This window comes from Gymnoscopelus microlampas, assembly GCF_963454915.1.
Source record: "Gymnoscopelus microlampas genome assembly, chromosome: 9".
Taxonomy (NCBI): domain Eukaryota; kingdom Metazoa; phylum Chordata; class Actinopteri; order Myctophiformes; family Myctophidae; genus Gymnoscopelus; species Gymnoscopelus microlampas.
In genome coordinates, this window is record NC_139946.1 from 293,531 (window position 1) to 307,554 (window position 14,024).

Sequence of the window (14,024 nt, forward strand, 5' to 3'; positions counted from 1 at the left end):
ACACAAATGTTTTGGTCGGTGTCCAAAAATCACTTATAGGAATCACACCCAGTGTGAAGTGGGCGGTGTGTGGTCATCACAACATGACTCACTTTAAAAAAAGGATAAATTACTTTTTTTAAAGTCCATACTGCTATTCATAGGGCTGCACATGTGTCATGTGTTTCGCTAGCCAATCACAGTCCTGAATTTGCAAAGTCAGCCAATCACATTACAGTTAGTGGTGATGACACTAGCTGTAATGTGATTGGCTGATATGAAAAAAGTATCGATTTGCATTAACAATGGAAGGGTTAGGGGGTACACAATTTTTTTGGTCGGTGTCCAAAACTCACTTATAGGGGGCGGTGTCAAAAATCACACCCTGTGTGAAGGTAGCGGGGCCTTTGATACATTTTGTCATCGATATGTGTTTATAATGCGTTTATACGATTAAATAAATATATTGACAATCATTCACAGTCATGTGAAGCTTGACCAATCACTTTGTTGACGGGTCTGACCAATCAGAACGTTTACGGGTCTGACCAATCAGAACGTTGACGGGTCTGACCAATCAGAAAGTTGACGTTCTGATTGGTCGCCGCTAAAAATACCTCAAAATTGTACTTAAATACAGTACTTAAAGGGATATTTTACTTTAAAAAAAATCTAGTCTACTCAGGCTTTTGTGAGCCCCCCAGACAGTTTTTAAGTTGCTTGATTCAGTATTTAGATATTTGATATTCATTTTATCAGACACCCCCCTTCCTATACAAGCCCATTATAACTTCAAACTCCAGTTTTAACACGTTAGATTGATCAAAAACACCCATCCTTGGTTCTGGTGACTCACCCTACCCTCATAATACATGAGGGGGCCGTGTTTTTCCGATAACTTTGTTCATGTATTTAATTAGAATTTTCTATTTAAATGTATTTAAATTTAGTATTTAACTCTTTTCATTTTCATAAAAAAAGATATTATTCCCAGAATTCAGTTAAAAACTAAATCACGGAAACCACAAATCCAAAACGAATGATGCAGGGTCTTAGCACCTGAGGATATTTTGGAAAGCAACACTATTACATTAAAGTAATTTAGCAGACGCTTTTATCCAAAGCGACTTACAATAAGTGCATTCAACATAGGTAGGCAAGAAAATAACTAATCACCGGAAGTCTTAAGAGTATACCTAGCGCTAAGGTAAAAGTGCAATATATCAGCTACCTACTTTCTTAAACAGATAGAATAGAAAATCAAAATAGAAAAAATAGAAAATAGAAATAGAAAGACAAATAGAAAATCAAATGAGCAAGAGCTAAAACAAATAAGTGTATCAAATAAACAAGATCCAATTAAACAAGAGCTCGTGCAAATCTATCTATATATACAATTTGAATCCTGCGCCATGTCGGTTGTCAGTATGTACGTACGTTGTATGTGGCCAGTGTGACGTAATCTGACATCACGCCAGTGTGACGTAATCTGACATCACGATGAGACGGTATATGACATCACATCCTACCTATAAATTCTAGGATGCCGTCAGATCGCACCAGTTCGACGGCTTCCATAGTGGGTTTTGGTCATTGGAGAGGTGATGCACGTCACCTCTTTCTGAAGTGGGTACTTTCAAAGCCTGCCGTGGATTTAGGAGAGCACAAAACTCTCTCTCACACTGTGAGGTACCTGTAAGGTGGCACTGCAAAGTGAACGACGCGTCACGCTAGACGTTCGGGCCGCGTAGCGGCCCGAACTTCTAGTAACTTACAAGTAGGCAAGGCTAGAGGAAGGGTCAGGGTAGTGTTTCCTGAAGAGGTGGGTTTTCAGCCTGTGGCGAAAGATGGGCAGTGACTCTGCTGTCCTGACATCAGTGGGGAGTTCATTCCACCACTGTGGGGCCAGAACAAAAAAAAGCTGTGACCGTGTAGATCGGCCAGAAGGACCCCTGAGCAACGAGACCAGTCGCCCCGAGGCGGCAGACCCAAGTGGTCGGGCAGGAGTGTAAGCCTCGACCATAGCGAAGGAGCTGTTCCTTTCACTGCCCTATAGGCTAGCACCAGGGTTTTAAACTGGATGTGAGCCGCTACGGGGAGCCAGTGTAGAGCAGTGGTTCTCAAACTTTTTCCTGTCAAGGACCCCCAAATTGACACTTATTAGCCAGCGGACCCCCATTTGAAAAGATAAGCCAGGGACCCCCATAAGAGAAGATTTTTACGGCTCTAACAGTGATTCTCAACCTGTTAAATTTCAAGGACCCCCAGTTTGACATGCATTAAGCAGACCCCCATTTAATGGCATTTCTATCACTTGGACCGCAATTTATATTGTAAAATCAATGTCAATTTAACTCTGAGAGTGTACAAATGGAACCAAATGGGCCCGTTCCATTTGTACACTCTCAGAGTTACAGACTCATAAGGGTCCATTTGGTGACTAATCTATCATTTAGCTGGGGACCCCCTGGAACTCCCTCAAGGACCCCTGGGGGTCCCCGGACCCCACTTTGAGAACAAATGGTGTAGAAAACGGAGAAGGGTAGTTGTGTGGGAGAACTTAGGGCGGTTGAACACCAGACGAGCTGAAGCTTTCTGAACAAGCTCCAGAGGTCTGATGGCAGACGCCGGGGCACCAGCAAGGAGGGAGTTGCAGTAGTCCAGGTGGGAGATGGCAAGAACCTGGATGAGCACCTGCGCTGCCTTCTACAACATCAGGAGGAGGAACATCCTCCTGATGTTGTAGAGCGGGATTCTGCAGGACCTTGTCACTGATGCGATGTTTGCCGAGAACGACAGTCGTCGTCCAGGATCACACCCAGATTCCTCGCTGTCCGAGTTGACGTCACCACAGCATTATCAATGGTGATGGTCAGGTCTCGGTGCGGACAGACCTTCCCAGGAAGGAACATCAGCTCGGACTTGTCCAGGTTGAGCTTCAGGTGGTTCGTCTACATCCACTCCGAGATGTCAGCCAGACAAGCAGCAATGAATGCCTCCACTTGTGTGGAAAACAGCACCAAGAGATGTAGTGTAGAGAGAGAAAAGAAGAGGACCCAGAACCGAGCCTTGCGGAACCCCAGTAGTGAGCCTGTGTGGTTCTGACACAGACCCTCTCAGCGTCACCTGGTAGGATGCAAACAAGGAGAGTGCAGAGCCTGAGACACCCATCCCCTCAAGGGTGGAGAGGAGGAATCTGAAGGTTCACCGTGTCGAACGCTGCAGACAGGTCCAGGAGTATCAGGACGGAGGAGAGAGAGTTTGCGGCATGGAGCGACTCCGTCACTGCCAGGAGGGCAGTCTCGGTCAAGTTACCCACTTCGAACCCACTTCTGACAACAATATGTTGTCAGAAATGTTTTAGTTTAGTTTAAAATACATCAATAAATGCATTCTGGTGCCTGTGTCAGTTTAACATGAGTGTTAGGGGGAGATACTTAATAATACACCAGTGAAAGATTCTATCAAGAAATTACTTTTGTTTAATTGAAAAGAGTTACACAGTAGGAAATATTTCATACCAGAGGAAGTTGCTTGTGAATTCATTGCTCGTTTATTAATTGGTTGTGAAACAGTAAATTGTCTTGGCACTAGGATATGTGTGCAAGTGATGAGCATCTCTATCTGAACCAATCAATTACAAAGCTAATTAAAACTTCAATTTTACTAAACTTTCTAAGGACACCATTTATTTTCTTGTCTTGTCTTGATTTGCCTTTAAAAATAGTTTTGCATCAAGTACCTAAAGTACATTTACGCAAGTACTGTACTTCAGCACGATTCTGAGATACTTTTGCTTTACTTGAGTAATACATTTTTTTAGAAGTCTACTCCATTAGGAGGGGCACGGTGGCACAGTCGGTAGCGCTGTCGCCTTACAGCTAGAAGGTCCTGCGTTCGATTCCCGCCGGGGACGCTGTGGGCACTGGGGGCGTGTTCTATCCTCCACGTCATCAGTGCCCAAACCCTAGGTGGGGTTGGTGAAAGGGGTGTTCTCTCAGTATCCCCTAGGGTAGGTACCCTCACAAAAACATGCAGTAATCCTGGTCTCTATACTGCCTCCCCCTGGTCAGTCGGGGCCCCTGATGGAGGGGAAGGGAACTGGTTGGAATAACGTGTTCCTTCCACTCGCTACGTCTAACCGGGGAAACTCTCCCCTGTCAGGTGATAAGAAGCGTCTTGCTCTTGCTCTCATCATTGAAGGAGGCATGAGCTTGGCCCTAGGCTGGCAGAGGGAATGTAGCGCCTATGATTACTTACACAATTGGCACTGGGTGAAAAAATGGGTTACAAAAATTGTTGGATAAAAAAAGAAAAGAAAAAAAAAAGTCTACTCCATTACATCTAAGAGGCATATTGCTAAGACGTGGTCAGACCACGTCTTAAGTGCAAAAAGAAATGTTAGGTTGTAAGGACAACGACAGTTTAACTAAGCAGTACTCAGTCAATTCTAAACCGATTGTTATAATTAAGTTCTCTATAATCTGTGAAGTGTCTGGTGTCATGTTTTCCTCACATTGTAAAGCATTTTGGATAAAGACACTATATATATAAATGCACCATTTAAAGTTTTGAATACATGCCTTGCTTGTAAATATGTTTCTAATCTAATAATTCTCTCATTTCATTGTGACATTGCTACTTTTAAATCTGAGAACTTCTTCCATCGTTGCTGGATGCGGAGGAACACTCCATCCAACACTCATAGCGGCACCGCTATGAGCTTGTAGATCTGCTATTTCTTTTTTTTATATCGTGACAATTTGTGTTTTGAAGTGAACATTTTTAACTCCGATCTGTGCTTCCTGGAACAACATATTTTGAGATGGGGGTCCGCGGCCAAATACATATAATTTTGAGGGTCCTTGACATGGAAAAGTTGGAGCACCACTAATCTAGCAACATACTGTTAGGATTTAGAAAACATTTTTAGATATTTGTATGTGGCCGCAGACCTCAAGATGTGTTGTTCCAGGGACCCCCTAGAAGTAAAGATTTGAGCTACAAATGTTCGCTTTAAAAAATACATATTCAAAGATTTGCACTTTTTCACGATTTTCACAATTAAAAAAAAAATTCAGATCTACAGGCTCGTAAGCACGGCACGCTATGGGCTTGTATATCTGCTATTTGAATAGCCAAATAAATCTTAAAATGACACAGAAGCGTTCTCGGTCTTCATGGGTTATCAGAATACATCTTGCACCACTGGCTAGCTGTCGCCGTGGATTGCAGAAAGAAATGTCAGGCTCTTTTTGCAGCTTGTTTCTGGTGGATATCGTCACTCCCATCAATCGACTATCATCCTGAGTTTCCACCCCTGAGAGAATATCTAATTATCCCTCTGAATATCCATCCAGCGCTTCTCTCTAAGAGCCCAGACAGCTGCCGTGTTTGCAGACTGAACGCTGCGCTGTCTGTTGCATTTTGATAACACTAGTACCAGTGGTGTAAAGTAACTAAGTACATTTACTCAAGTGCTGTACTTAAGTACAATTTTGAGGTACTTTTACTTTACTGCAGTATTTCCAATTTTCATTACTTTTACTTCTATTCCACTACATCTCGAAGGAAAATATTGCACTTTCACTCCACTATACAATTATTTGAAAGCTTTAGTTAGCCTACTAGTTAATTTGCAGATATACATTATTATGTTATAAAACATACCACTTTAGCCCTATTTTAAACCCAAGATTTTTGAAAATAGTCGATCTAAAGTACAAGTACATGTTTGAGAATAGCAGATCTACAAGCTCACAACGCGTTGCGACGCGTTGTGAGCTTGTAGATCTGCTATTCTCAAACATTTTAGTACTTTTACTTCTGGTACTTTAAAGGGGCTACACCATGAATTTAAAAAAAATATATTATATATAAATATTGCCCCCTAATACGTTTTAAACAGGTTGTAAGCCTAAAAAACATCCAGATATTTTTTCTCACAATCTGACTGTCTGTCATTCCAAGCTTTTTCAGCTGCAATACCAAAACGTCCTATTGGGCAGGGGGGAGCTACTGAGCAATTCTGTCTGGCCATCGTCAATGCAAAATCAGTGCAAGTGACATCACTTGCACAGCCATTCTGAAATGGCCTGTTCAGACACGCCCATTCAGGAAATCCATGAAATGAGCATGAATGACTGAATGTTAAAAAAAAATATTTTTTTGGGTACAAGAGACACTGGGGAGCCCAAAAAATACTAAAAACCTAAAAAAAAATGAAATTCATGGTGTAGCCCCTTTAAGTACATTTTGCTACCAATACTTTTGTACTTTTACAAGCATTTTTTTAATTCCGAACTTTCACTTGTAACAGAGTACTTCTACATTGCAGTATTGATACTTTTACTTAAGTAACACATTTGAGTACTTTTTCCACCACTAGTCACGGTTTACAGGTGTAGAGGTGGGTGATTTATTATAATTTCTTTTTTTTTGTTTTGTACAAGCTGTACAGCCGTTTTCAGGAAGGGAAGAGGAATAGAGATAGAAGAGCAATGAAAAGAAGATAGACAGTAACAGGTATGTACATGAGGTTAAAATGCAGGAGCGTACATAATTAAGGTGCAGCGATAGAACATAGAACAGATACTGGGGTATCTGTAAAAGATTGTTGCACATTGGTAGGTGAGACATGAAGCTACGTGAGCCTGGCTAGCTCTGTGCTCTAGTGTAATGCATCATTCAGCTTACATTATGACCTGCTTCTTTTATCCCATTTCACACTTTACCAGTCTGTGTGCCATCCACGCTCCATCCCTCCCCTTCTCTCTACATCAGGGCTTCACAAACCCAGGACCCCCAAACTGCCATAGCTCCAGGCTGCAGCCCACTATTGAAAAATGGCTTTTGGTGAGAGGGGGGACATTTTGATTCTAATTTATTTTTATTTCAACATTTCATCCACTTCCTTCTTCTTCTTCCCTTAAAGGGATAGTTCGCCCCCAAAATGTTTTTTTTTCTATCTTATTTATATCTTTTTTGAGTTTTTTTTTCTTTACTGGAGTATTTTCATGTTTTTATACTTTTACTTTTACTTCTACTCCACTACATCTCAGAGGCAAATATCGTACTGCACGTTTACTCCACAACAATTATTTGAAAACTTTAGCTATTAGTTACTTTGTAGATTTGTATTATTATTACAAAACATACATTAACCACTTCAGCCCTATTCAAACCTTGGCTATTTGAAAATAGCTGATCTACAAGCTCACAGCGCGTCGCGATGCGACACGTTCTGAGCTCGTAAATCTGCTATTTTCCAAAGATTTTCATACATTTAAACATAATAAATTGTGAAACGGGACATTCTGCATAACGAGTACTTTTACTTTTGGTAGTATGTACATTTTGATGCCAATACTTTGGTACTTCTACTCAAGTCAATTTCGATTACTGGACTTTTACTTGTAATTATTTCTGCATTGAAGTATTGATACTTTTACTCAAGTAAAAAAAAGACTACCTTCTTTTTTCAACCACTGCCTTCCTCTATGAAAGAGTATAACTCACCGCCTCGTGGTCTTTGAGTTGTGCCAGCGTGAAGCAGCGGTACTCCTGCAGGCCTCGGAGGGGCTTGTTGTAGAAGCCGTGGTAGGTCTTCTGGTCGCCCAGGGTGAAGGTCTCGGTCAGGACGTCCATCTTGGCAGCGATGTAAGGCTGCAGAGCGTCCTGGCTCTGTCTCCTCTGTATATGTAGGCTGCTGTCTGCAGCACCGGCGTCCAGGAGCTACCACAACAAGATAAAAGACCATAGTGCATTCTTTATGCTTTTTGTCAAAGAGGTTAAGCCATTTTGACCGGGAACGCATCTGTGTCATTTTTAAGATTTCTTTGGCTACTGGCAAGAGTTTGCCACTGCCCCTTGCTGGAACTAGCACACCAGGATGACTAACATAAACACATTTACACAACAGTTTTAACAAAATATGATTGTTAATACATCATTCTTTGAGCTTTACATTAGACACAAGCCAACAGACTAGTGATACCTTTCAAAACGATCGGGTAGAAATAGCAGATTTTACCGCGATTTCGGATTTGGGGATTTGGTTAGCAATGCTAAAAATGCTAGGTCTAACCTCATACTTTACTACATGTTTATGCATTTATTTCATATTTACATGTCGATTTAAGCTCTGAAATTTCTGTCAGACATACTCTAGTATGTGAAGAGTCTAACTTAGCTATTAACTCATTAAAAATATTTTCGAGACTTTTTCTGCTTTTCTGGTAATGGCTTTTGGCGAGAAGACTGTCCGTCCTTCATGGCCAGTCACATATACATTACATATATACATATATACATATAAACATACATATATACATATAAACATACATATATATATATATATATATATATATATATATATATATATATATATATATATATATATATATATATATATATATATATATATATATACACACACACATGTATATGTGAATATCATGGGCTATTTGGCCCTCTCCATCTTCAAAGCTGCCCAGCCCTTGATCTATCCCCTCACCTCATGAACGTCCATGTCCTCAGGACTGCTCCATCTCTGTAGGTTGGCTGAGCTCACAGGCACCACCACTATGTAGAACCACCTGGAAAATAAAGAGTGCTCATTGAACGGGGGTCCACTCATAATTCCAACCTCCCCTTATTTTCCGACGTCCCAATAGTACGACCAGTTGGTGGGAAAAAGTACTCAAATGTTTTACTTACAGTAAGTAAAAGTATCAATACTGCAATGTATAAATACTCTGTTGTGAGTAAAAAGTCTGGAATTCAAAAAGTAAAAGTATAAAAGTGTTGGTATCAAAATGTGCTTAAAGTACCATAAGTAGAAAGTAGCCTACTCTATTATGCAGAAAGTCCCATTTCAAAAGTTTTAAAATATAAACATCTTTTTAAAATAGCAGATCTACAAGCTCACAATGCGTCGCATCGCAACGCATTGTGAGCTTAGCGGCTATTTTCCAAAAGCCAAAGTTTAAATAGGGCTGAAGGGGTTAATGTATGTTTCATAATAATAATCAAAATCTACAAAGTAACTAAAGTTTTCAAAGAAATGTAGTGGAGTAAAAGTACAATATTTGGACCCAAAATGTAGTGGAGCCGAAGTAAAAGTATTGGAAATTGGAAATTCTCAGGTAAAGTACAAATACCTCAAAATTGTTCTCAAGTACATGTACTTAGTGACTTTACACCACTCCGACAAACGCAAGGTTAGGGTTAGGGTTTGTTAAATTGGGAACGTTGGAATAATGTGACATGGCGCTCATTGAACTCATGTCAACAACCGAAAGCTTATGAACTGCCAATGTCTTTCTGTCATGCATATCTATGGTCAAGACTTGCTGGAGCGCTTGTCTTCATCGCTGAGCATCGCGCTTCAGCACTCTAGGTGTGTATATTTTTAGCGGAGCTCCCTGTGCGCTTCAAGCTGAAAATAGTTCACATTTGGAGAGGATCTCTGCTGCATCAATGTCACGTTTGATGCCCTTAACTGTGTCTGACAACCCACTCATTTATGACCTGACGTTGAACCACTACAACCATGAGATGTCCATGTTTATGCTGTTTCAGCTACGATATTTGTGCTAATAACACAGATGAGATGACAGCACATTTGAGTACATAAACGGTTGATAGGTTTGACCATTGCAGGCATCAATAAATGCTCCTTGCGAGCACTCTGTACATGAAATCCAAAGGCGACTTTGGGAGGACATGGTCCCTGACAGGGTACAAATGACACTCTTCGGGACAATTGTTTTCTTTCACTTTGGGTAAAATTCAAACCTAGCATCAGCCTAAACAACATATGCTAAACATCTAAATGGTCAGACAAACAGTATATAAACAACACAGAGTTTTAAATGCTCCCCAAAATTGTGAATTTATTTAGCACATTTCCACTCGAAGCTCAGGTACCTGACACGGTGAGTGCTAAGGGGTGAGGTGGAGTCTGAAGAGGTGAGTGCTAGGGGGTGAGGTGGAGTCTGAAGAGGTGAGTGCTAGGGGGTGAGGTGGAGTCTGAAGAGGTGAGTGTTAGGGGGTGAGGTGGAGTCTGAACAGGTGATGCTAGGGGGTGAGGTGGAGTCTGAACAGGTGATGCTAGGGGGTGAGGTGGAGTCTGAAGAGGTGAGTGCTAGGGGGTGAGGTGGAGTCTGAACAGATGATGCTAGGGGGTGAGGTGGAGACTGAAGAGGTGATTGCTAGGGGTGAGGTGGAGTCTGAAGAGGTGAGTGCTAGGGGGTGAGGTGGAGTCTGAACAGGTGATGCTAGGGGGTGAGGTGGAGTCTGAACAGGTGATGCTAGGGGGTGAGGTGGAGACTGATGAGGTGAGTGCTAGGGGTGAGGTGGAGTCTGAACAGGTGATGCTAGGGGGTGAGGTGAAGACTGAAGAGGTGAGTGCTAGGGGGTGAGGTGGAGTCTGAACAGGTGATGCTAGGGGGTGAGGTGGAGACTGATGAGGTGAGTGCTAGGGGTGAGGTGGAGTCTGAACAGGTGATGCTAGGGGGTGAGGTGGAGACTGAAGAGGTGAGTGCTAGGGGATGATGAGGTGGAGACTGAAGAGGTGATGCTAGGGGGTGAGGTGGAGACTGAAGAGGTGAGTGCTAGGGAGTGAGGTGGAGACTGAAGAGGTGAGTGCTAGCAGATCTGCATATCTGCAAGCTCACAACGTGCCAATGTGTTGTGAGCTTGTAGATCAGCTTTTTTGAAATAGTCTATGTATATAGAGTTAAAGCGGTTAAACTGATTTTTATGCTATATTAACACATTTTGCTGGGGACCCCCTGCAAACCTTCTCAAGGACCCCTGGGGGTCCTTGAGAAGCCACTTTGGAGAACCACTACATTAGATGACCCCCCCCCATGTCATACCCCATTTCCTCTGTCGTTATTTGACTCTGCGAGTGTACAGATGGAACCAGTGTAGCTATTGGTTGTTATCAGCCACCCACGGCTGTACTTTATACAGTTTGACTGGTGGGAGGTTTCAGTCAGTGAAAACACTCCAAATATGGTCGCTGTCGGGTAGAAACCTTGTATGTCCAGAACATACACCATACTTTTCAGGAAATGTAAAAAATGATATTAACCCATTGAGGCCTGAGGTTCCGATTCTGCAAAATGTCTAAATGGTTTTCTGAAAAACGTATGTTTCTATATCAGTCTATCATATCTTTTTTCATGTCAAGGACCCTGAAAATGATATGAATTTGGCCGCGGACCCCCATCTCAAAATATTTAGTTCCAGGGACCCCCAGAAGCAAAGATTTGTGATACAAATGTTCGCTTTAAATGTATATATATATATTCAAAGATTTGCACACATTTTCATGATTTTTGAATAGCCCAAGTGTAAAGTAATGCTTTTTAGCTCAAATCAAAACGTGACACAGACGCGTCCCAGGTCTTAATGGGTTAACCTGGGTTCCAAAGCAAGGGTCCCAAACTGTCCATGCCGAGACCCCCCAAAATAATCATATTTGAACTGGGGACCCCCCACCCTGACAAAAACTTGCAGTTTGACTCGGTTCCACAGTGAAAATAGCCGAACTGCAAACTTGTTTTCACAATATGTCATATTTGACAATTTGGACAATTTGGTATTAAAAAATGTCTTAAAAGTCCTTAATTGTCACTTTGGAAATGTGCAGATACCCTGTACATGTTGGTTCGTTTACTGTTGAGTGAGAAAACAATATTGCACATTAACCTATAATCATCTGGGGACCCCCAACATAATTTGGGGACCCCACAAAGCCTGTTCCAAAGGATCCAATGTACTTGTTATTTAGTCACAAGTTCTTGTGAATACTTACCTTTTCTTTAATAGCGAAAATAGCAGACCTACAAGCTCACAACGTGTCACATCGCGACGTGCTTTGAGCTATTTTCGCTACTTGTGCGTGTCACTCTTGCATCGAAAGTAACACATTCATTACGGTGGTTGTCAAACTTTTTCATGTCAAGGACCCCCTCAAAACTCCACTTTGAGAACCAATGGATTACGGGAAAACATACAAAAGTTGAATTATGGAGATACAAGGTTTCTGCACGACAGTGACGATCTAATGACTGCCTGAGCAGGGGGTAATGATACAGAGAAAAGGGGCCTCCAGCTAAACCGCAGCGTTCCCAGTTGGGCTTCTGGTTGTCGTTTAATTGGGGTTTAAAACAGCAGTAAATGTCTTTGTGTGTATTTTGTTAGTGCCTCGTAACCCCATCCAAACCAAATGAAACTCTGTCTGAACTCAAAGGGACAAGAGTTAACCCTCCTAACTTTGCTTCTGTCGGAGGCAATGCTTTAGCAATAACGTGCTACTATGACTAGGTACAGCCCCGACTAGTATATGGGGTCCACCCATAATGCCGACGGCCCATTATTCCAACGGTTCATTGTTCCGACGGTCCATTGTTCCGACGGCCCATTGTTCCGGCGGTCCATTGTTCCGACGGGCCATTGTACTGACGACCGGGGTCGTCCGTACAAAAGTCGGTAAAAAAGAAACAAAGAAAAAAAGAAACACACGTTGTTGAAAATAGCAGATTGTGAGCTTGTAGATCTGCTATTTTCAAATGGCCAAAATGTATAAAGGGCTGAAGTGATTAATGTATGTTTTGTATGATACTAATACTTTTGTACTTTTACTCAAGTAAATTTATAATTCCGGACTTTTACTTGTAACAGAGTACTTCTAAATTGCAGTATTGATACTTTTACTTAGGTAAAACATTTGTTTGATACTTTTTCCACCACTGCTATTCGATTAATCAATAAATCAATAGGGCATAGCAGTGGCGGCCATTTTCTGGTTCCATCGATCCAGACCCCATTCATTTTTTCCATAGCGATTTCCAAAAATATTTATATCAATTAATTTAAGCCTAGAATCAAGCCAATCCTGGTGATTCATGACCATAAAACGTTTTGATTCTGTGAAAAAACTTTTTTGAATATTTCATTATATGATATATTATATTTAATGAATACCCTTTGTTTGGCAGTTTTCAACAACAAAAAATCACAGAATCAAACGTGTTATGGTCATGAATCACCAGGATCCTGGATGACTTGATTCTAGGCTTAAAGTAATTGATATAAATATTTTAGGAAATCACTATGGGAAAAATGAATGGGGTCTTGATCGATTGGAACCAGAAAATGGCCGCCACTGCTACCGTATGCCCTATAGCAGGGGTGGGCAACTTTGATGATGGAGATGGCCACTATATTTCCACACTCACTCCAGAGGGCCACATTGCACACTGTCTCTCCGTATTTTAACTTTTTTCGCCAGTCTATGTCACACGAAAGCAGCAAAAATAGCCGATCTACAAGCTCAAAACGGGTCGCAGTGCGGTGCGTTTTGAGCTTGTAGATCGGCTATTTTTGCTGCTTTTGATTTTTTTTGTTGCTATTTTTGAATTGGAATCCTGAAAAGTTACATTTTTATTTAATTTCAAATGCATTTAGTTATACTTATGTTAACTTTATGAACTTAAATACAAATACATTGGACATAAATAAGACAATAGAATTTTAATACTAGTGATTAAGCTACTATAATATAGACACCTAGACAAAGGCCACAATTAAAAGCAGGTCATGTTTGCATGTTTGGAATTGGAACAGCTGAAATCAATAATATATCAGTATTCCCATATTAACCTGCGGGCCGCAATAAGTGAAGATGGGGGCCGCATGTGGCCCCCCGGGCGGCCAGCTGCCCATGTATGCCCTATAGCAGTGGTTCTCAAACTTTTTCATGTCAAGGACCCCCAAATTGACCCGTATTAGCCCGTGGACCCCCATTTGATAAGATATGCCTCAGGGACCCCCATAAGAGAAAGATTTTTTTATGTCTCTACCAGTGATTATCTACCATTTAAATGTTCAAGGACCCCCAGTTTGACATGCATTAGGCTACGGACCCCCATTTAATATGTTGTAAAATCAATGTTAATTTAACTCTGAGAGTGTACAAATGGAACCAAATGGACCCGTTAGGGTCCATTTGGTTCCTAACTATCCATCAT

The 14,024-nt window shown here is 41.4% G+C and overlaps 1 protein-coding gene across 1 annotated transcript in view; it reads right to left on the minus strand.

Annotated features, from left to right (window-relative positions):
- Positions 1-14,024, minus strand: part of LOC311051253 (receptor-type tyrosine-protein phosphatase F-like) — a 254,763-nt gene that overhangs the window by 72,964 nt on the left and 167,775 nt on the right. Inside the window, exons 21-22 of the mRNA XM_084065737.1 lie at positions 8,495-8,576; positions 7,498-7,713 (exon numbers count right to left, since the gene is read on the minus strand). Of these exons, the coding sequence (XP_083921863.1) occupies positions 7,498-7,713; positions 8,495-8,576 (298 nt within the window). The remainder of the gene's footprint in view (positions 1-7,497; positions 7,714-8,494; positions 8,577-14,024) is intronic.